This window comes from Xenopus laevis, chromosome 3S, assembly GCF_017654675.1.
Source record: "Xenopus laevis strain J_2021 chromosome 3S, Xenopus_laevis_v10.1, whole genome shotgun sequence".
NCBI lineage: Eukaryota > Metazoa > Chordata > Amphibia > Anura > Pipidae > Xenopus > Xenopus laevis.
In genome coordinates, this window is record NC_054376.1 from 101,251,667 (window position 1) to 101,272,689 (window position 21,023).

General features: G+C 39.4%; 1 protein-coding gene across 2 annotated transcripts in view; it reads right to left on the reverse strand.

The window, feature by feature from the left end:
* Positions 1 to 341: 341 nt before the first annotated feature.
* The window catches only part of prr7.S (proline rich 7 (synaptic) S homeolog), a 34,947-nt gene continuing 14,265 nt past the window's right edge, over positions 342 to 21,023 (reverse strand). For both annotated transcript variants that reach the window (XM_041588691.1, XM_041588690.1), the window contains exons 2-3: positions 10,391 to 11,219; positions 342 to 1,122 (exon numbers count right to left, since the gene is read on the reverse strand). In XM_041588691.1, coding sequence (XP_041444625.1) covers positions 743 to 1,122; positions 10,391 to 10,799 — 789 coding nt within the window. In that variant the 5' untranslated portion in view covers positions 10,800 to 11,219 and the 3' untranslated portion in view covers positions 342 to 742. The remainder of the gene's footprint in view (positions 1,123 to 10,390; positions 11,220 to 21,023) is intronic.

A 21,023-nucleotide genomic window follows, 5' to 3' on the forward strand; every position in this document is an offset into this window, starting at 1 on the left:
TGCAGTTTCTTTAATGAAAAGCCCTTTCGAGTTGGATGTATTAAAGATCCTTGTGACATTATTATGACGTTATTCACACACACACGCATGTCAGAACAACAATTGCCAGTTGGTGGAGATGCACTAGGGTCTTTTTAGGTTTATTAGCCCATCTACTGAAAATTGTAATAATATGAACGATTTTTCCTTTATTTGCATTTCTAGCCCCATCCAAAACAAAAAAAACAAAAAAAGATCCCTGCGTCTGTGCCTATATTTCTCATTGTGCCACTTAATATCTACTGCTCTAATTCTAGTTACAGCTGCACGTGGAAGCTCATATACATACACATACAACAGAGTCGGCACATTTAACTTTAATACCACAAAAAAATAGGAGAAATAAAATAGGAACTCAAAAATAAATAAACATGGCTTCAAGTCTGAGTATGGACTTGGTATCTCTCTCAAACATATTCTGTACCGGGCATAGTGCAGTCCAACACATGTGTATTTTGGAGAACTGTACAAAGTTTATAGTCACAGGTCCTGTAGTCCAGCAGGCAGTCATATTCAATGGCTCCTCAAAGGTTCTTTTTTTTTTGTTTGTTTTTTTTGCAATTACAATGATAGAAGCAAGTGATGTGCACTCTCATACACTTCACTATTTTATTTAAATATTAGGTCTTCATATTCAAAATGTATATATTCCCGTAATCTTTGAAGAGCAGTAGCTGAGGGATATATGATCACTAGAACATATTCAAACTGCCGTAGTCCTGCCCAGCACGGGAATGGGAAATATGAATTGGCAGCTACCAGGGAGTCTGTGCAAGCCACCACTGCTGATGTCAGAGCCAGCCCAGGATGGAGGCCTAGCCCTCTGTGCTTCTTGTGGAGGATTGGCCAAAATCTGTGAGCTCAGAGCTCCGGGAAGTGGCTGGGTGTGTGTCTGTCCTGTTAGATGTTGTTTATGGCTGAGGGGTTGCTCTGGTTTCACCAACTCATCCTGGACAGACAAAAAGGGGTTTAAGATCTTCCGGTAGATCCCTCGAGTATCGGTGAGCACTTCGCTGTAGGGTGGTGGTGGCTCAGCCATCAGTAATGCCTCTTCATAACATGGTGGCTGAGACAGGTCTGACTCTAAGGGCACAACATAAATAAAAGTTACACAAACAAGAAAATTGTCATTGCCATAGAATTCACAGACACACAAGCCATGGAGATGGAAGGCTCATATCACAGGGGCAGAATAACCATCTACTGATATCAATAAAGCACTGGACATCCAGGTACATTACAGGTATGGGACCTATTATCCAAAATGCTCTGGAAAACGGGGGGTTTCTCAGATAATGGATCTTTCCGTAAATTGGTTCTTCATACATTAAGTTTCCTAGAAAATCAGATAAATATTAAATAAACCAAATAGGCCGGGTTTTCTTCCAACAAGGATTAATTATATCTCAGTGGTCCCCAACCTTTGATGTGCAAACTGAGATATAATTAATCCTTGTTGGAAGCAAAACCGGCCTATTGGGTTTATTTAATATTTATCTGATTTTCTAGTAAACTTAATGTATGAAGAACCAATTTACGGAAAGATCCGAATTATGAAAACAGTACCATGTACTTTCAGTGGTCCCCAAACTTTTTGGGTGGGGGTGTTCAGCGGCAACTGCGCGTCCAATTTGGGTGCACCGGCATCCAATGCCGTATGCAGGCGTCCAATTCGGCGCACCACCGTTAATTACGGGCTAGGCTCGTCGGCCCAGTTCAGGACTGTCCGTGGCCCAGTTCTGGGACGTTGCCCGGTGGTTGGGGACCAATGAAAGTACATGGTACTGTTTTATTATTACAGAGATAAAGGAAATCACTTTAAATTTGGATTATTTGGCTAAAATGGAGTCTATGGGAGACGAGCTTTCCATAATTCGGATCTTTCTGGATAAGTGGTTTCCAGATCCCATTCCTGTACCTACAAAACCATATGAAAGCTGCTAAACATAGTGGTAAAATAGCTGTCATTTCCTCAGTGTAACTTCTCATGTAATTTGGGCATTTCAGATGTAATTATTATTATTTTTACAAACCCACTAATAATCATAAGGCTATTATATTTCCCACTGCTTAATCTGCTAACTGATGTATGGTTGTCAGCTCAGTGGTAGACATATTTACCTTCAGCTGAAGGAAAGACAAGCAAATATTGTATGGTGTATGGTTTTCTTGCAGCTTTGTCTGTCTTTTCTATTAGTATGGACAGTATTATTTCCTTTACGTGGCACCATCTTGCCCAGATGAGGGAATTTAGAAAATTCTAATGGCAGTTCATAGAAGGAGACCTGATTTATGCCCAGGCAAAGAATTGACATTATATTGCCTCCCCTTTGTATTCATCAGTGTATCCCACACATACACTAGAGGAAATAGTTGCCATTTCCTATTAGGCCGGATATTTATATTTCATGTGTCAGATAAAAGCAACATCAAGCCATTTTTCATGCCTGCCAGACAGAAATTTCTTGTTAGTATTATGTAAGTCTGACAGGTAGTGCTTATGCCGACATCTTGTGGGTCCTTCAGAAGGTCAGCTGTGTAATAGAGTAATCGAAACTGCTTCTGCTGTAGATTAAGCGAATGCATTTAGTCAACACAAAGATATGTGGCTGAGTGTATATTTATAGAGTCATGAGAATAAATTGAAATACACTCCCCAATCTGTTTGTTTTTCTCATTAAAATTCCATTTTCTAGAATATTTTATGTGCTAAGCTGCATAGAGACAGTAACGGTGATGGCACATGGTAAGATTAGTTGCCCATGGTCTGAGCTACTACGGTCGACAGATCTCCCAAAAAATACTTTCCATTTTATAACATTCACATGATTGCGAGTAAAACCTATTACTTACAGATCTGACTTTATATCCCTCCGATTTGTGTCTGTATGTTACCCTCCTATTTAGACTGTAAGCTCTACAGGACAGGGACCTCCATCCTTTTGTCTCCTTGACAATAAGCACTTAATATGTATTGTAGCTATAATTTAAATTTATGTGTATTGTATTTTTATACTTATTATTGTAATGACCTGTACAGTGCTTTGCCCTCAAGGAGCGCTATACAAGTTAAAATATACATACATGCATACAATTGTGGAAAAATACACAGTGAGGTCCCCATGTGCCATGACCCTAAAAATGTTTATGTCTTAATATGAAAATCAAATAAAATATTTTAAACAACAAAATGTTTATGTCTGCCTTTTACCAAAATTCCCAAAGAAAACGGGCCATTGATCACATGGTCTCATATCTGTGATCTTCCACCTTCCCACCATATCATCAAAGGAAGTGCTGGGGCAATAGGTAAGACCCCTGCCCTGACTGGCACCCTCCTGAAGCCACACCTCTCTCCCCTGCTCATCACCTAACCAACACCATGGCATTCCCATTCCGCCCCAGATATCAGTACCTTCTGAGAACAGAGCCTGGGTTATCAACACGTTTTTAAAGAAGAAGGAAAGCTACTGAAGTTTGTTGCCAATAGATAAGCCACACTAGTGCAAGCTAGAACACTATATTTATTCTGTAGAATGCTTTACCATACCTGAGTAAACAGCTCTAGAAGCTCTCTCTGTTTGTTTAGGATAGCAGCTGCCATATTAGCTTGGTGTGACATCACTTCCTGCCTGAGTCTCTCCCTGCTCACTCATAACTCTGGGCTCAGATTACACCAGGGAGGGGAGGGTGGAAAAGGGAGGAGCAAACTGAGCATGCTCAAGTCCTAGCCCTGGAGGTTTATGCTGAAAGAAGAAAGTCTGATACAGAAGCCCATGTGTACACAACAGAAGGAAAGAACTGCTGTGTTTCTTAGAGGACTTAGAGCAGCACTGGTGTATTTATATATAGACTTTTCTGATAAAGCTTACTTAATTTTAGCCTTTCCTTCTCCTTTTTTCTTAACCTTGAAAATACCTTGCACATTTAAATGAAGGGGTGATTTTGCAGTACAGGTATGGGACCTGTTATCCAGAATGCTTTGGACCTGGGGTTTTCCGGATAATGGATCTTTCTGTAAATTGGATCTTCATGCCTTAAGTCTACTAGAAAATCATGTAGACATTAAATAAACCCAATAGGATGGTTTTACTTCCAATAAGGATTAATTCTATCTTAGTTTGGATCAAGTACAAGGTACTGTTTTATTATTACAGAGAAAAAGGAAATCACTTTTAAAAATTTGGATTATTTGGATAGACAAAATGGAATCTATGGGAGACAAACTTTCTGTAATTCTGAACTTTTTCGGATACTGGGTTTCCGGATAACAGATCCTATACCTGTATTAACTCCAAAATTCTGTTAAAGTTATACCATGGGATAAGGGTAAATAGGTTGAAGAAGGAGCCCTATAAAAACGGTTCTTAGGAAAAGAGCAATTTTAAGTTTAATGACAAGTTCTACTGGCCACTGCAGGGAACATCATTATGTTCTGCAGAAGCTCCCGAATGCACTAATCTTGTTATCTGCAAATTGAAAACAAAGCGATTGCTCAGGGATAGATTTAACTGCAGTATTAGCAAGCTAACACTGCACAATAATCACTGTATGGTAATTAAAAAAATATGTCAGCCATAGCATTGGTGGGTAGCATTTTTACTGGAGCATTCTGTAGTTTTATGTTTCTGGTGCCTATTCTGGAGATGTTGTAGTGTTTACATCTCATTTAAAGGGATACTGTTGTGGATTTAAAAAGCACCTGAATGTCGTCCCCAGCTCCGGATTTCCTTGGGCTCATAAATAACACCCCATATACAGAAGTACAGCCACCTCTTTGTCTAAATTTATTATTCATTTCAACTGTACCCTACTCCTTGTAACTCAAGTATAACATCAATTCTTTAACCGCTTAAAAAACTGAACATTTATGTTTTTTGTGCAATACTGGCTTAGCCAGGCAAATTTCTCCTCAAAACCTGAATTTCCTTCCACTGGAGGAGCAGACAGTGGTTTTTAGTTTATTTAACTCTAGCCACATTCATCCTAAGTATGTACCCTAAAACATTATGTCCCGTTAGACTGATTAGAGCAGATTGCATAGGGCTATTATCTCAAGTGCAAAACATAGAATGAAATATGGTGGGAAAGGGATGAGAAGAAGATAAAGAAGAGAGCAGGTGCTGCATGGGAGAGATAGGGGAGAGCATATTAGAAGATAAGACTGTGTTAAAGAGAGGAGGGAAAGTGGGAAAAAATAGGGGGGATAGAAAGGGAGCAGGGTAGGTAGAGGACAGAACTATAGAAGAAGAGGGTAAGGAATACAGACCATACATGTACAGTATGGGGTATATTTATCAAAGAGTGAAGTTAATAGTGAAGTTCCGCCACTAGAGTGAAATTCCGCCACTTCCCATTCATTTCTATGGGGTTTTTAAAGGCGTATTTATCAAAGGGTGAAATTTCACTTTCACCCATTGATAAATACGCCTTTCAAAAACCCATAGAGAGCTGCGGAATTTTACTCTAGTGTTGGAACTTTACTCTTTGATAAATTTACCCCTATGTGTATATTCTATGTTGATTTTTGACCTGTGCCTAAGGTACCTAGAAATCATTACGTTCCCTTCTGCTTCTATGCTATTACTGTCTTTTGGTCCCAACTTTTTCCTTTTAACTTTTCCTCTCTATATACCTGTGCTGTTACTAAACACTAAAATAATGGAAAAGTGGCAACAAACTAGCACTACACAGAGATTTTGCTGCAATTACATTTTTTGATCAAGTACCACCACAGTCACACACAGTCTTAGGCAAATATACAAGTAATGTTTCTCTGTGAGTATACACACTGTACCTCTCAGTGCCACCTGTCATTTAAATCAATGGAAACTGCCTGTCACTACTTGAGACAGGCGATTTTTGTCCCGAAATTGCACATTTGATCTATCCAGTGACAGCTTGTCACTAATATTAGTACTAAATAAATATATAATGCACGACTGTATTTTGTTGTAGGAAATATGTTAACGGAACTCTTAGTTGCTCTCATTAGAGGTGTGCAGTGGTATTAACTCACCCACTAGATGCATGTAGAGGCATTTATTGGTTTAAAATAAGTACATTTAAGAAAGGTCAACACTACTCAAACATGTAGTGGTTTTACTTGATTAATAAATGTAAGTACAGCAGAATCTATGTGTAGTCCTGCCCTGACTATTCCTGTGCTAGGGACTGAGCACAGGAATGTAGAAGCTGTTGGAGTGTTGGAACTAGAGATGCACCAAATCCAGGATTCGGTTCGGGATTCGGTCTTTTTCAGCAGGATTTGGATTCAGCCGAATCCTTGTGCCTGGCCAAACCGAATCTGAATTTACATATGTAAATTAGGGGCGGGTAGGAAAATCACACGACTTTTCATCACAAAAGAACAATTTGTTCTACTTTTTACTTTCCTGTCTCTAATTTTCATATGCAAATTAGGATTCAGATTCAGTATTCGGGTGAATCGTTCATCAAGGATTCGGTGGATTCAGTGCATCCCTAGAACTTGGAACTGCTATTGACCAATAGAATGTGTATAAATTAGTGCTGTGAAGTATTTACGCATGGGGTCCAAGCTCGGATTTTTACCCAGAGCCCCGTTTTATCTTAAACTAGCCCTGGAGCTAGGGCATTGGGCAGATTAGTTCAACATTGCATGAAAGTGTTTCTCTTCGAAAGAGTAATAAATACAGTGAAGCTGGAGGACCAAAGTAGGTATAATGTATATGGTGAACATCTCTTCCATTCAAGATATTTTGGTGTCTTTCAATATCTGTAGTAATAAGATAAATCAACTGGACTTGCTGTGTTTTTCTTGACTGGTTTTCTCAATTTCTCAGAAAGATCTTTTCAATGATCTGTTTCACCAATTTTAGAGTTGTAAACACAGAGATATTTATATTGTTATTGTTATTAATTTATATCTGCATGTTTGCACACTCAAAACAAATACCGAAACGTTGGGGCCATTCTCATTTTTCTGGTAGGTGTATCCGCTCCTTGCTGGTATCTTGCTTGCTATATACAACTAATGGGTGGTTGATATTCTATGCTATTTTTAACATTGTATAAATTATGCCATGTGTTGTATGGCGTTGTTCATGTAAAATGTTTTTCTCTGCATAAAAGTAAAAATTATTTTTTCAAACCACCCTCTCTCTAAATTGTATTTGTTTTGAGTGTGCAAACATGCAGATATAAATTATTGATATAGGTTACCTGCAGTAGGGGTAACATTTGTTCCTGCACCTCTCGCTATTTTTTGAAAGTTTTTGGTGTGCCCTCCATTCATTATTAACTCTATTGTTATTGTCATGTAAGGTAAACCACATTTCTGAATTTATTTTCTCACTATTTTAACATTTGATTTTGCTCGTGGGCCTTGCCAAGTCAACTGACTGTCACAAGCCCAGTGCCAATGGCAGATACTTGTTCCGTTCAGATGGCCTCAGATTAACCATACTGATTGCTGAGTTTCCTTTTGTGCTAGGGCAGCAGCTAATTTAAATTCACGCACAAACACTGCTTGCCAATAAGTTCTTTTTTTTCTTCCCAAAGCGCAGATGCAGCAGAGCAGCCATACTGACATGCACAGTGCTTACAATATGAATGCAAACCTGCACTGCCTTGTACAATATGCCTTGCTTTTCCCTCGCAGCTGTTCCCTTTATAACCTCTAATACAGCAATTTGACATTGTGTAACAAAAATCTGCATTTCCTTTTCAACATATTTAGGGCTCTTACAGATAAGCATTATTAGCTGGGCTCCCCTGCGGCTGAATGCATGAAACCGGAACGCAGGGGAGCGCAGCTAAAAATGCTTATCTGTAAGAGCCCTAAATATGTTGCATAAGGGCTCTTAGGGCTCTTACAGATGAGCATTTTTATCTGCGCTCCCCTGCGTTCCGGTTTCATGCGTTCAGCCGCAGGAGTAAACTGAATTCTTTTCATGGGGCTATAGTCACACAGATGCATGTAAGCGACGAACGCAGGTTGGGACGCAGCATGTTGCATTTTTCCTGTGATCGACGCTTACATGTGTCTGTGTGAGTACAGCCCCATTGAAAAGAATTTGGTATGTATACTCCTGTGCTCCCCTGCGGCTGAATGCATGAAACCGGAACGCTGGGGAGAGCAGATAAAAACGCTCGTCTGTAAGAGCCCTAAGAGCCCTTATGTATTTGCAACCAGTCATTTTATAATAATTAGTATTAATACTAGTGCTCTTTTAGGGCAACATAATACTACTCTATTGCTGACCTAGATGCTCATGTGCATAGTAAGAATGTAAAATTTACTTAAACGTCTGCCATCACCTGGCTTATTTAGAAAAAGGAGACTTTACTGAGATTTGAAATTAGATGCCACGTACATACGGAGTCATTATGAACTGTGCAGCTGGCACACTCATCCAAACCCTTTACCGACGCTAAGATGAATGGCATACAATTTTGAATTTCATATTGTGTCTTTTATATTCCTTCATATTATTCCTTATTCACTGCAAGAGGGTGGGGGTGGGGTGGGGGATAAAAAAACGACTGCAAAGTGTTAGATTATTGTTTGGCATTCTGCTAACAGTTCCTCTGTGTTTGATCTTTCCTATAATAGGGAATGGCTCCTTTGGGCAAGATCCCCCCTATAATATGGGATATATTCTTGCCTAAAGGCCTTATGTCTAAGGTTTATGCCAAGGGTCCCTGACTTCTAATACCCGTGAGCTACATTTCGAATGTATAAAGAGTTGGGGAACAAAGCTCCTGGTAGTGCCATATAAGGGCTGCTATTTGCTATTTGGTAGACCTTATGTGGACTGGAAGCCTAAAGGGGGCTCTATACTGTGGCAGTACATCTGGTATTTATGCAACGAAAACATGCCTAGAATTAAAAAATAAACACCTGCTTTGAGGCCAGTGGGAGCAACATCTAAAGGGTTGGTGAGCAACATGTTGTCAGTGGTTGGGGGTCACTGGTCTAGGCCTTACACTGCAACTATCAGCAATATCTGCCTAAAGGTGGCCATACACGGGCAGATAAAGCTGCCGATATCGGTCGTTTGGACCTATTTGACAGCTTATCTGCCCGTGTATGGGGGCTTCTGACGGGTCTTCCCGATCGATATCTGGCCACGATATCGATCGGGAAGCTTTGATTTTTAACCGACCGACCCGTCGGAGCCCCTTGTCAAATCGTAATACGATCATTCGGTCATACGCCCGAACGTTCGAATTACCCCCGATATAGCCATGCAGTTAGTGGCATATCGGGGAAAGATCCGCTCGTTTGTCGATGTCGCCAAACGAGCGGATCTTTGAGTCTATGGCCACCATTATTCTGAGGTAAACCATGAGCAGTTCCAATATGCATGAGTTCTGACTTACAGTTCATCTTTGTTCTAGCATTTCCTATATGTGCTTCACAAATACAATACTATCTTGGGCTTATTCTGTGTGCACCTCTAAAAAAGGCACATCTTTTAATGATCAAAACTATAGAGCAGGGTATTCTTCTGCAATTTGTTTCTATTTAGAAGAGCTAAGATATCAATGCAGCGCCATTTTAAATGTGTGACATACTTAAAGGGATTCTGTCATGATTTTTATGGTGTAGTTTTTATTTCTAAATTACAATGTTTAAATTGCAAATAAATAAATAAAATGTAATTCCTGAACCAGCAAGTGTATTTTTTGTTGTTGTATTATTGGTGTGTAGGCAGCCATCTCAGGTCATTTGGCCTGGTCATGTGCTTTCAGAAAGAGCCTGCACTTTAGGATGGAACTGCTTTCTGGCAGGCTGTTGTTTCTCCTACTCAATGTAACTGAATGTGTCGCAGTGGGATCTGGATTTTACTATTGAGTGCTGTTCTTAGATCTACCAGGCATCTGTTATCTTGTGTTAGGGAGCTGTTATCTGGTTACCTTCTGTTGTTAGGCTGCTGGGGGGGGGGGTTGATATCACTCCAACTTGCAGTACAGCAGTAAAGAGTGATAGAAGTTTATTAGAACACAAGTCACTGGGGGCAGCTGGGAAACTGACAATATGTCTAGCCCCATGTCAGGTTTCAAAATTAAATATAAAAAGCTCTTTTGAGAAACGGATTTCAATGCAGAAATCTGCTGAAGCAGCGCTATTAACTGATGTGTTTTGAAAAAAAAATGTTTTTTCCTATGACAGTATCCCTTTAAAGATCTGGAAATCAGAGGTAAGCCAGAGAGACAAATATTTCTATTTTGGCCGATACCTGTATTCCCGAACTCATTTTGGACTAAGCAGGCCTGTTGCTCAAAATTCAGCACTGCGGTGTAGGAAGGACTTTAGGTGGCACTAAGCCAAGTTTCTTGAAATAAACATTTGCCTCCTCCTTACCATTCCTGCGGGCAGCAGACCAAGGTCGAGCTTGTGCAGCTGGTGGCTGTGGTGGTGGTGGTGGAGGTGGAGCCTGGGCGCGGATTCGATGTGACACGGGGATGCGTGGGCTGCATACATACTCTTCATACTGTAGGGGCTCTATCTGCACAGAACGCAAGCTCTGCTCTTGCAATCTCTCCTCACGATGTCTCTTCATGCGTCGTCTCAGAAAACTGCACAGGCAGCACAGCAGCACTATAAGTCCCCAAATAAGCCAAAAGCCTGCAAAGCAGCTTAGGAAGGTGTATGTGCCCTGAGACATAACCATTTTATTCTGCCATACAGAGGGGCAGGTACCCCCAAACACACAATGCAGATTCACTGAAGGGGGCACCAGCGTCAAGTATTCTTTATCCAAAAATAGCATATCATCCCAAGATCTTTATTTCTTTATCTTTGCTTTCCATATTCTTGCCTTCTCTCTCCTTGTTTTCTGTCCCCCCATTAAATCTTTCTCTCTTTTGATTGGCTTATTCCTTCTTTGGCCTGGTTTTAGCAATGTGAACTGTAGGCCTTAAAACTTTATTGAAGGGTTTCTTGCTTAATACCTTGAATCCATTTTGGAAAGAGACAATGAACACACGAGTACATCCAGCATAAGCACTTAAACCTGGAAGGGTTTCTGGTCATGTCCAAGAAAGTACAAATCATCTGCAACACAACGTGAGAGTGTCGTTTTCTCTTTGCTATTTAAGCGTATTCCAAGATGTACTTGCCGTTTACACTTCCATGTTGTTGTTCTTATGTCCCACGAAATTTTAGTTTACCAGCGTCACTATCTGTTTATCTGCAAAAGAAAAATCAATTCTTTTAACATTTGAAAAAGCCAATGTCTACAATTTACAAAATGCTAATTCCAAATAGCCAGATACTGTACACTACTATAACCAAGCGAAATGTCTAACTTTGTACATGTCTAATTATGATTTCAGAGGTAACTGAAAAATAAAAGGAGAAATATAATATATAAAAATATAATATATATCATTTTATGCAGGCTATGGAAATCCAACATAACTTCTAAAATATACAGTATTTATAAATTATTTCTTATAAAATGTAATTCTCGTGTGACACAAGTCAAGTCACAAAACAACACTTATGTCTGATGACATCACTTAGTGAGTAAATATATGAGTAAATATTTTACAGGTATTCAATAGTATCCATTAATCTGCAGTTTGGGCAAGTTTAGATTGCAGAGCAGAGGACATGTAAATGCAAAAAAATAAAATCCAATTTTTACTTTCTTTAATGAAAAAGAAATCTCCAGTATACTTTAATTAAAAAATGTGTACCGTTTTTATAAGAAACCTGACTGTATGCAGTGAAATTCTCCCTTCACTTGCTGCTGTGGATAGGAATTGTCAGACGGCCCCTAACTGCTGGGCAGGTAAAAAATCATACTTATAAACAGCCCCCGCCTTACTTCCCAGCCATGCAGAACTCAAGCAGCTTTGTTTGTTTCCCAGTAGAGCAGGCGGCGACTGTGTAGAGATTTGTATTGGATTTTATTTTTGCCTTTACATCCCCTTTACTGTTTCCAACTCCAGCAGTAGGGACAAAGATCACGGAGCCGGATTTAAACAGATAAACTGGGATTCTATTTGGAGGATTTTTTTTCTGCAGCCACTGGTTCTGCAGAGTTGGAGAAAGTTTGTATTAAACAATACAAAAACTATAAAATCCAGATTAGATTACATGACAACACAGGACCCAGTGCAGTCTGCATATTCTGATTATTTTTTTTTCAACTGTATTTTTTTATTTAAAATTACATGAAAAAGTAAGTGGTACATTTTCAAATCAACACAATATCAAATACATGACATAGGTTTTGAGGTGTACAAGATAAAAGCAAGCCATACAACATCATTGGTCAAGACATATATCAACAGTAATTCTCAATATTCGAACCCAAACGACTGACAACCTAGAGGGTCCAAGACAATCTTCGGGGGGGAGGGGGCTAAATGGAAACCCGTTCTCTATACATAAGTGAGGAACATTTCTCACCTCCACTCCTCCACAACTTATCCATGTTAACTTTGTGATTCTATTAGTTCTCGGTAATAACCGTTCCACATGAACCAGTCCTCCTCAGACTCCAACACCTTATCATGAGCCAAGGCTGTTAAATATTCCATTCTCCTAACATGTTCTATCCTATTAACTAAATCCCACAGGGATGGGGGGGATGGATCCTTCCATTTTGCAGCAATCGAACAACGAGTTGCCGACAGTATGCAGTTCAGAATTTTCTGAATCCTTTTCCCCACCCCGCAAACTGGATGTCCTAATAGATGAGTTAAGGGATTGTGCATATTCTGATTATTAATCAGTCTTGCTGTATCGGCTTCTGGCAGATATTATTTGACTTGTGCTGTTTTGGTAATTTAAGACGATCCCTAAGCAGCCCAGACCACACTGAGCATGTGCACAGTCTTGGTCTTGCAAAGATATTTAAAGATGGTGACCCCCTGTGGCCAACTTTGAAAGCATAAATCATTTGTTTGATTAGGCTTGTGGTGCAGTAAGTTCATGTTTATATTTAGTACACAAAATACAGCATTTCTAACCTTATTCTATTTTAGACTTTACTTCCCCTTTAACCCAGTGATTCTCAACATGTTGCTCACTAACACCTTGGAAGTTACTTGAAGTAGCCTCAACTTAGGTGTTTATTTTTTAATTCCTTGCATGGAGGCACAAAGGGACTTTGTGTAATTACATGGTCAGTAAAGTAAACAGTATCTGTACAAACAAAAGAGAATATTGCTGAAGTGAAGGTAGTAGGATGTTGATATTTGATGCAGAGTGGGGGTAAGATTATGGGGGCTGACACAAAGGAACGGAACTGGAAAACATTCTGTTGAGATTTTAAGACACATTCCCAAATCAAAATAACATTTTTCCATGGCAACAAAAACATGTTTAACTGTTTGTTGAGGCCGTAATTCCAACTTATCAGCAAGACTAGTCAAGAAAATGATTTAGAATGTACCCCCATTCTCACAAATACTGCCTCAGATTGGCAGGACAGCCTCACAATGTTATGTTACAGTGTACTGTACATTTTCAAACATGTGTAGTGAAGACTGTTCCTATCATCAGTATATCTCCAACTAATTCAATATAACAAATGGATATTTCTGCAGCAAAATATTATTTCCTCTAAGTTCTGCACTTGTGGTTGCAGGTCAGTATTTAATTTTTGCTATTATATTTTTATATGTATTATTTTTTATTCAATTCACTAATTTTCCAGTTTTCTATGGGTAAGTTATAAATGGAATAAGTGTTTAACGTTCTTCTTGTTGTGCTTTCAGAAGAGTCCATGTTTCATTTTCTCCCCCGCTACATATACAGTATATGTATTATCAAACCTTAATATGTGGCAACAAGGTACTACTACTTCAGTGTTTAATAAATAGTACCCTGTGTATTTCCCAGTGGCCTATATTCTTCTTTATTTTGTTTGTCATATTGGTCTTCCCAAACACTTACCATTGGTAACTCACTTGATGTTACATTCACCAGAGAGATAAAGCTCATTTTCCAATTTCTCATTCTCCACCTTTATATCTGCTCACCATCAAACAACTCATTTCTCCATCAGCCCTCCCATACTCACAAACACTGTCTCTGACCTACAGAATCTGGTTTTGGCATTTCTGTCAACTCTGTTCTAAGATGTATAACATCTCCTCTCTTCATTAGACTTTGTCCTTTTATATCACATTTACTTTTGCTCTTGATGAATTAGCATCCATTGGCCTATGCCACACAAGACCCAAAAAGATATAACAACGGCATCCAGGGTAAAGCCATAAATGGTTTTATTCGCTTAAATTCTGCTTAGTACCTCAATTTCATAATTACTATTTTCTGCACTACTCTTCTAAAAAATCAGTCTCTGTTTTGACTTTCATTACCCAATATATCCTTCTCCAAATCCTCCTTCTATCAACCTTGTTGCTGTTCATATGAAAATAAATAAATGATATGTTGCTACTCTACTCTACTCCTACAAAAACTCAGTTAGTCTGTCTGCAAGTTTTAAACTTTTTTACTGTATTTCCTCTGATTTTACTACTCATGCACAATCATATTAAAATCGAATACACCTATCAAGTCCTAGCTTTCAAATAGATCATTTTCTTCGGCACTAAAGCAGACAGAAATCCTAGCTATAATTAAGGAAAGCTTACTTGGTCCTTTGGGTCTGGCAACCTCAGAGCTATTTCACGTTTCTCTCCAAGGATCTTTGTGGTTTTCATATAATCACTTGACCTGCTTTCACTGTTCAGATTGTGTGTTTGACAACCCTGCAGTGTGTCTTAAGGTGGCCATACACGGATAGATCCGCTCGTTTGGCGATGTCGCCAAACGAGCGGATCTCCCTCCGATATGCCCACCTTGAGGTGGGCAATATCGGGCTGATCCGATCGTGGGCCCTAGGGCCCAACGATCGGATCCTAGCGTTCGCCAAACGGGCGGTCGGATCGCGGGACCGCATCAACGAACAGATGCGGCCGCGATCCGACGGGATTTTTAACCCCATCCGATCGAGATCTGGCCGACTTTCGGCCAGATCTCGATCGGGGAAGCCCGTCGGGGGCCCCCATACACGGGCCAATAAGCTGCCGACTTGGTCTGTCGGCAGCTTTTATCGGCCCGTGTATGGCCACCTTTACGCTCACAAACAATCAATAAATCACCTCCTTGCTGCAAAATACAGAAATCAGTTCTCCCCATTTAGATTATTACTTGACTCATTTATTTGTCCCTGTGACATAAAGTCATCTTTTTCTTCCTATCTTTCTTATCCTACCTTATAATGTGTCATGCACTGCATGTAATATTATTTATAGTTTTATTTACAATGTATTGTTGTACTTGTATGTGCAGCCCTGTATATTCAAACAATACATTAATAGAACATAAATAAATATATACAAAGTATACTATTACATCCAAGATCAAGTTAAAAGGAGACATGCAAAAAAGGAGGGGGCCATAGATGGGCGTGTCAGTGATGCCAGGGGACGGGGCTATGATGCAGTGATCGACGATTGCCCGATTGCGGTGTCAATCAAGGGAATCCTGCCCAGTTTTTCTTATTTGGAAAACTGGCATGAAGTTTTGACCCAGGCAGCCCTTCAAAATACAGGGCCATCTGGGTCAAAACCAGACAGGTGGTAACCCTAATTTATACACTATGGGGCAGATTTATTAAGGCTCAAAGTGAAAATTCTAATTTGAATGATCACATTTTTTTTTTTTGTTCAAAATTTTCAAATTCGATTTGTGAATTATCCAAAATCAATTTGAGTTTTAATTTGAATTTCGACATTTATCATACTCTGGCCCTTTAAGACCTCAAATTCGACGTTTCGCCACCTTAAACTTGCCAAATTGCTGTATAAGTCAATGGGAGAGGTCCAGGGATCAATTTGGTGATGTTTGCAGCCTTCCCGACAAAAAAAAAAAACGTGAACCAAGCTTTTTAAATTCAATTCTAGTTTTTCTAATTCAAATTGAATTCGATTTGAGTTTTTGAGTTTTAAAAATCTGATTTTATTAATAAATTCAGATTGGTCGAATTTCGAGTTTATGGGAATTTTAAAAAAAAACTCATAAGATTCGACCATTGATAAATGTGCCTCTATATATTAGAGTGGGTCTCTATGCTTAGGTAACAGACCACATCCCGAAACGTCCTGTAAGCTACTGGGAGCATATTCACTGCAGTGATGTTCTACAACAGAAGTCAAAAACATCAGGTATAGCAATACTAGCCTACAACATTCAGTAATATTCTATGATCTAAACCAACATACCTCCTCTTTTCCAGTTTAAACCATATAACTAAGGTAACCTATCTTGATTGCCTCAGCTCTTTATGTAAATATATCCACATTAGAATTTTATTTCCTCCTGTCATACTATTCAAGTATTCCCCAATTACAACCATGAGTTATTGTAGTTCGTTGGTAAGCAACCTGTAATTCTATATTCTCATACTCTTATATTATAGATGTTCTCTACTGACTAATCTCATTAAGATCCTATTCTACGGCAAACCCTTCCAACTCTGCTTGTAACCCAGAAACCTGTTGATACATACGCTCTCAGCTTGAATCCTAACCAGAGACATTCAGCCCTTCATACTAATAGGCAGTTATACACCAAGGTTTTTTTATTTTACAGAACACTATTTTTCTGCAGATTTGCACTTACACAATAGGAATCCTGGTTGCCTTAGTCAAAGTAATATTAAAAATCCAGGACAAAGCCCCAAAGTGCAATTTTGAATGTTTCAATAGGCAGCAGTATTTTAGCACTCACTGGTACAGGTTTTCAATAAATGATGGTCATGTTCTTATAACAAGCTATATAATAATGTATAACGGACATGTAAAGCCTACATTTTCCTACCATGTATATAAATTGGGCATATCTTCCCCACCCAAGTCACATAATTTGTACTGCATATACCCCCTCTATTTGCAAGTGCCATCACATTTTCCTAAAAAAAATAGCAGCTTTTACCCGGCGGCCATTTTCCCTCTGACACATCATCAGTAACATTGAGATGTGTATACTGTAAAGTTCACACAATGCAGAATGCAGGTTTACACAGGCACAACATACTTTGATAAAAAGTTCTGCTGGGGTTGAGCACTGCAATGGTTAAGCTGAGCTCAGGAGAGGTGGTTGGGAGAAAAAATAGGATCAAACAGCTAGAGTTTCTGTAGGAATGCTACTGTAACTCTTTATTGGCTGTTAGACTGGAGGGTGTGTTTAGTAATCTGAGCTGAGAAGAACTGGGCATGCTCATGAGCCAACAGCCAAAGCAAATTCCTGAGGGAGGGGCCAACTGGGTTAGAGGAGGAGAAGGATTTCTAAGTGATTAAGGCCATGCAGCCTTACTGTTAACGTTTTAACAACCAAAGTGGCAGTTATCTAAAGATTTCAAAGAGGCTATTCACTGATAATTTTTGTTGGGTGGTGTGTATTTATGGTCCCTACTACATTTATGGAAAACCTGTACAGGGTAAGAACATATTATTCATTGCCTTCTACGCAATGTTGAATTTCTTCACTTCTATTGACGGCTTACAGGTTTATGTTATACAACTATTAGGTTGTCTGCATAGGAAACACCTATACTGCACATACATAATATATATAGATGTTCTAGGTCCTGACAAGACTTTCAATGAACAGATCATAAGTAATATCATATATAAGCTGCACTTTTGAAAGTAAATATGTTATGCGCTATTAAATGGCTAGCATTGCAAAAGGGAATACGTGGCAGTGGAGTTTACTTCTAATGGGATAATTCAATCAAATATTTTGGGTTTGCCTACCACCACCATCCATAGAAACTGATAAGATATTTGTTTTTAAGCAACAGGCCAGCAAAAAGCTACCTGCTGATTGGTTGTTATTGATTAAATAGCATACTTAAGATCATTTATTATATTATCTCATACATGTGTTTTGTTATATTTAAGTTCAATGAACTACAATGGGTAAGTAATGGCAAATTGCACCTGCATGGCTTGCCCAGAGCATCTGCTAATAAAATAGTAATATTTTTAGATTTATGGGAGAAAAGCTTAGTGCACAGTTTATGAATCCGTCCCTAATAGAGTTAGTTTATATATTTGTTCCTTTTCCCATTTCCATTATGCACATTGGAACTATTTAGCATCCACTGGCAATGAAATATTATGACTGCAATACTAGTGCACCGGATCTAATTATTAAAGTTACTACAGCTGCTACAAAGCCGTAAATTGTTTTTGGCATCTATTGGGCAACCATGGTGCATTTTGGCTGCTAAAGCAGCGCACATTTCTTCCCACAGGTGGTGTTTGGATCTCTCGCTACTTTGTTGAAATGCCTTAAATAGCCATTAGATGGGTTTCCATAAACTGCAAGGGGAAGCACTAAGATTAGCCCTCAGCCTGTGATTGAAGGGGGGAACCATGCCATGAGAAGGGAATCTTGGCATCAGAAAGTCATTAATGGAGATCCTATCAGCACATTTCCTCAAATATCTTTTTCAATAAGCTGTCAGGTCTCTGTTTCCAACAGAGACATCCCCCTAACCTGAATCTATATATATGCGTACTGTTAGGTCAGGTCCAATCTCATTTATGTGATGCAGCACTCTATGAATTATGCAGTGCAACATTAACTATGAAATAGCTAATTAACCCCCTCTTTCATGCAGAACCAAACACAGCATACTCATAGCTCAGTAGGAGGGTTAGGAAAGTTGCCAGTTTGCAACAGCCTACATAGTTACATCTGGGAATATCCCACTCACTGAGCCAATGCAGGGCCCGCACTAATCATGAAGGTTCTTCACCAGAAAAAAAAACACATTTATCATAAAATAAGTATAGTTTATTTTTCATTTTCCCCTTATATAATTATCTTTTAGCCTTTAAAGGAGACCTGCCACCCACACATAGAAAGCTGTGTAATGAAAGTTTGATACAAATTAAACATGAAAGCCAAATAATTTTTTTATTAAAACAGCATACCTGTCATAAGGCTAGAGCTAGACGATTGCAGATCTCAGCCTGTGTTTCTCCTCAGGCCAAAATTTGGTACTCTGCCTGATGCTTTGCATGGCCCCGATTTGTGGAAAGGCCACCTAGGCCCGGGCCTAGGGTGGCGGCATGCTGCCCAACTACACAAACATTGGTTCAAAAACACTGGGGATGCAATCATTTTTTAGATTTCCCATGCGCCAATCCCCATTAGTGGGCCTAGGGGCACCCACTATGTAAATCCGGCCCTGTGCTCTGCCGATTTCGTCGCTGAGGCGACATTTTGCATTTCGCGCCAAAATCCATCCTGCCTTTGGAAGACAAGGGGAGCAGAAGATTCTCTATTTGCGGAGAATCTGCAATCATCTACATCGCCTGGCCCTAGCCTAAAGGTATCAATCATATATTATCTGCTTTTAATCATATATTACCTAGGTCGTGCAGTCAGTTACTTCCACTCTTCCTAGATGTCACTGCATTATATCCCCTCAGCGCTATATAATTGTGTAGGGCACCGTACATGGGCATTAGGTCCCCCCATTGTGGCACAAACACAATGTTTTGGGGGTGAAACACAACTTGCCTTAAAAAGAGTGTCCACAAAATGTTGCCTGTCTGCTTTGATGGTGAATTCCAAGACTGAAGGAAACAAAACTGAAATAATTTATTTTGTTCATCTAACATGAAATTGGAATTCTTTTTTAGGGTGGCAGGTCTAAAATGCAAGTGCAAAAAAAGGGAGGTAAAGGATATGGCACTACAGGTATGGGATCTATTATCAGGATCCTGTTATCCAGAAAGTTCCTCATTACATGAAGTCTATCTCCCATAGACTCCATAATTCAAGTTTTTCAAAATGATTTCCTTTTTCTTTATAATCCCAACAAAAATATAGTTGATCCTTATTGGAAGCAGAACAGGTCTATTGGGTTCAATGGATGTTTTAATGATTTTTAGGAGATCCACTTTTACAGAAAGACCCCTTATCTGGAAAAGCCCAGGTCCTGAGCATTCTGGATAATGACTCCTTTAACTTTACTAGCCAATGCATTCTGAGGTTGTCTGAGATGCAAAGCAGTCAGAATATATGACACAAAGAAATAATAATGAATAGATCAAAATTCCCCATTTGAAAAAGATGAAATGCAGCATCATGTTAGGAGTCTTCCTAGCATCTGAGTTTCAGTTTTAAGCTGGCCATAGACGCAAAGATCCGATCGTACGAATCGTGGATTCGTACGATTTTCGGACCGTGTGTGGAGAGTCCGGCGGAGATCGGTCGTTTGGTCGATCGGACAGGTTAGAAAATTTCTGTCGCCTGCCGATAATATCTCTGCGTGTATTGCCGATCGTACGATTTTCAGAGGGAGACTGTCACTAGTGTTGTCAGACATAAGTATCGTACGATTGCTGTCAGGGGCAGAACATTGGCTGATCTGTTCTTATTTGATCGGAATGGTAAAGACTTTGATCTGAATGGTTAGCGGAGGGTCGGGAGATGGGAAAGTCCGATCGTACGTTGATTCGTACGATCGGATCTTTGCGTCTATGGCCAGCTTTAAACACAGCTTATTTGAGGTAGCACACGTGCTGGGGTGCAGTGGCGAAACTTGAATCTGGTAAAAAATGCCTACAGAGGGGGTTGGGGGCCCAGCTGCACTCCCTGCACCCCAGTTACTCCTGGGGTGCAACTGCAGGAGATGTTGTCTGCTCCTCTACATATGGAACTATTTTGGAGGTTCAGCTCTTACTGGATTTGACAGCTCTGAAGTCCAGCAACAGAGTCCCATTACCTCCACCTTGCACAACATAGCCTGGAGAGAATCTTTTGGATAACCCAAGTCCCAAGCATTCTGATAACAGTTGTCATCCCTGTATTAAAGTGTAAAGTAAAAACTGAAACCACCGAAGTTTATTCATATTATAGAGTATTATTTATAAATAACAAGTGAAAAATACAGTACAAATAAAAGAAAGACTACAAGTTACAAACTATAAAAAAGGCATAAATAACA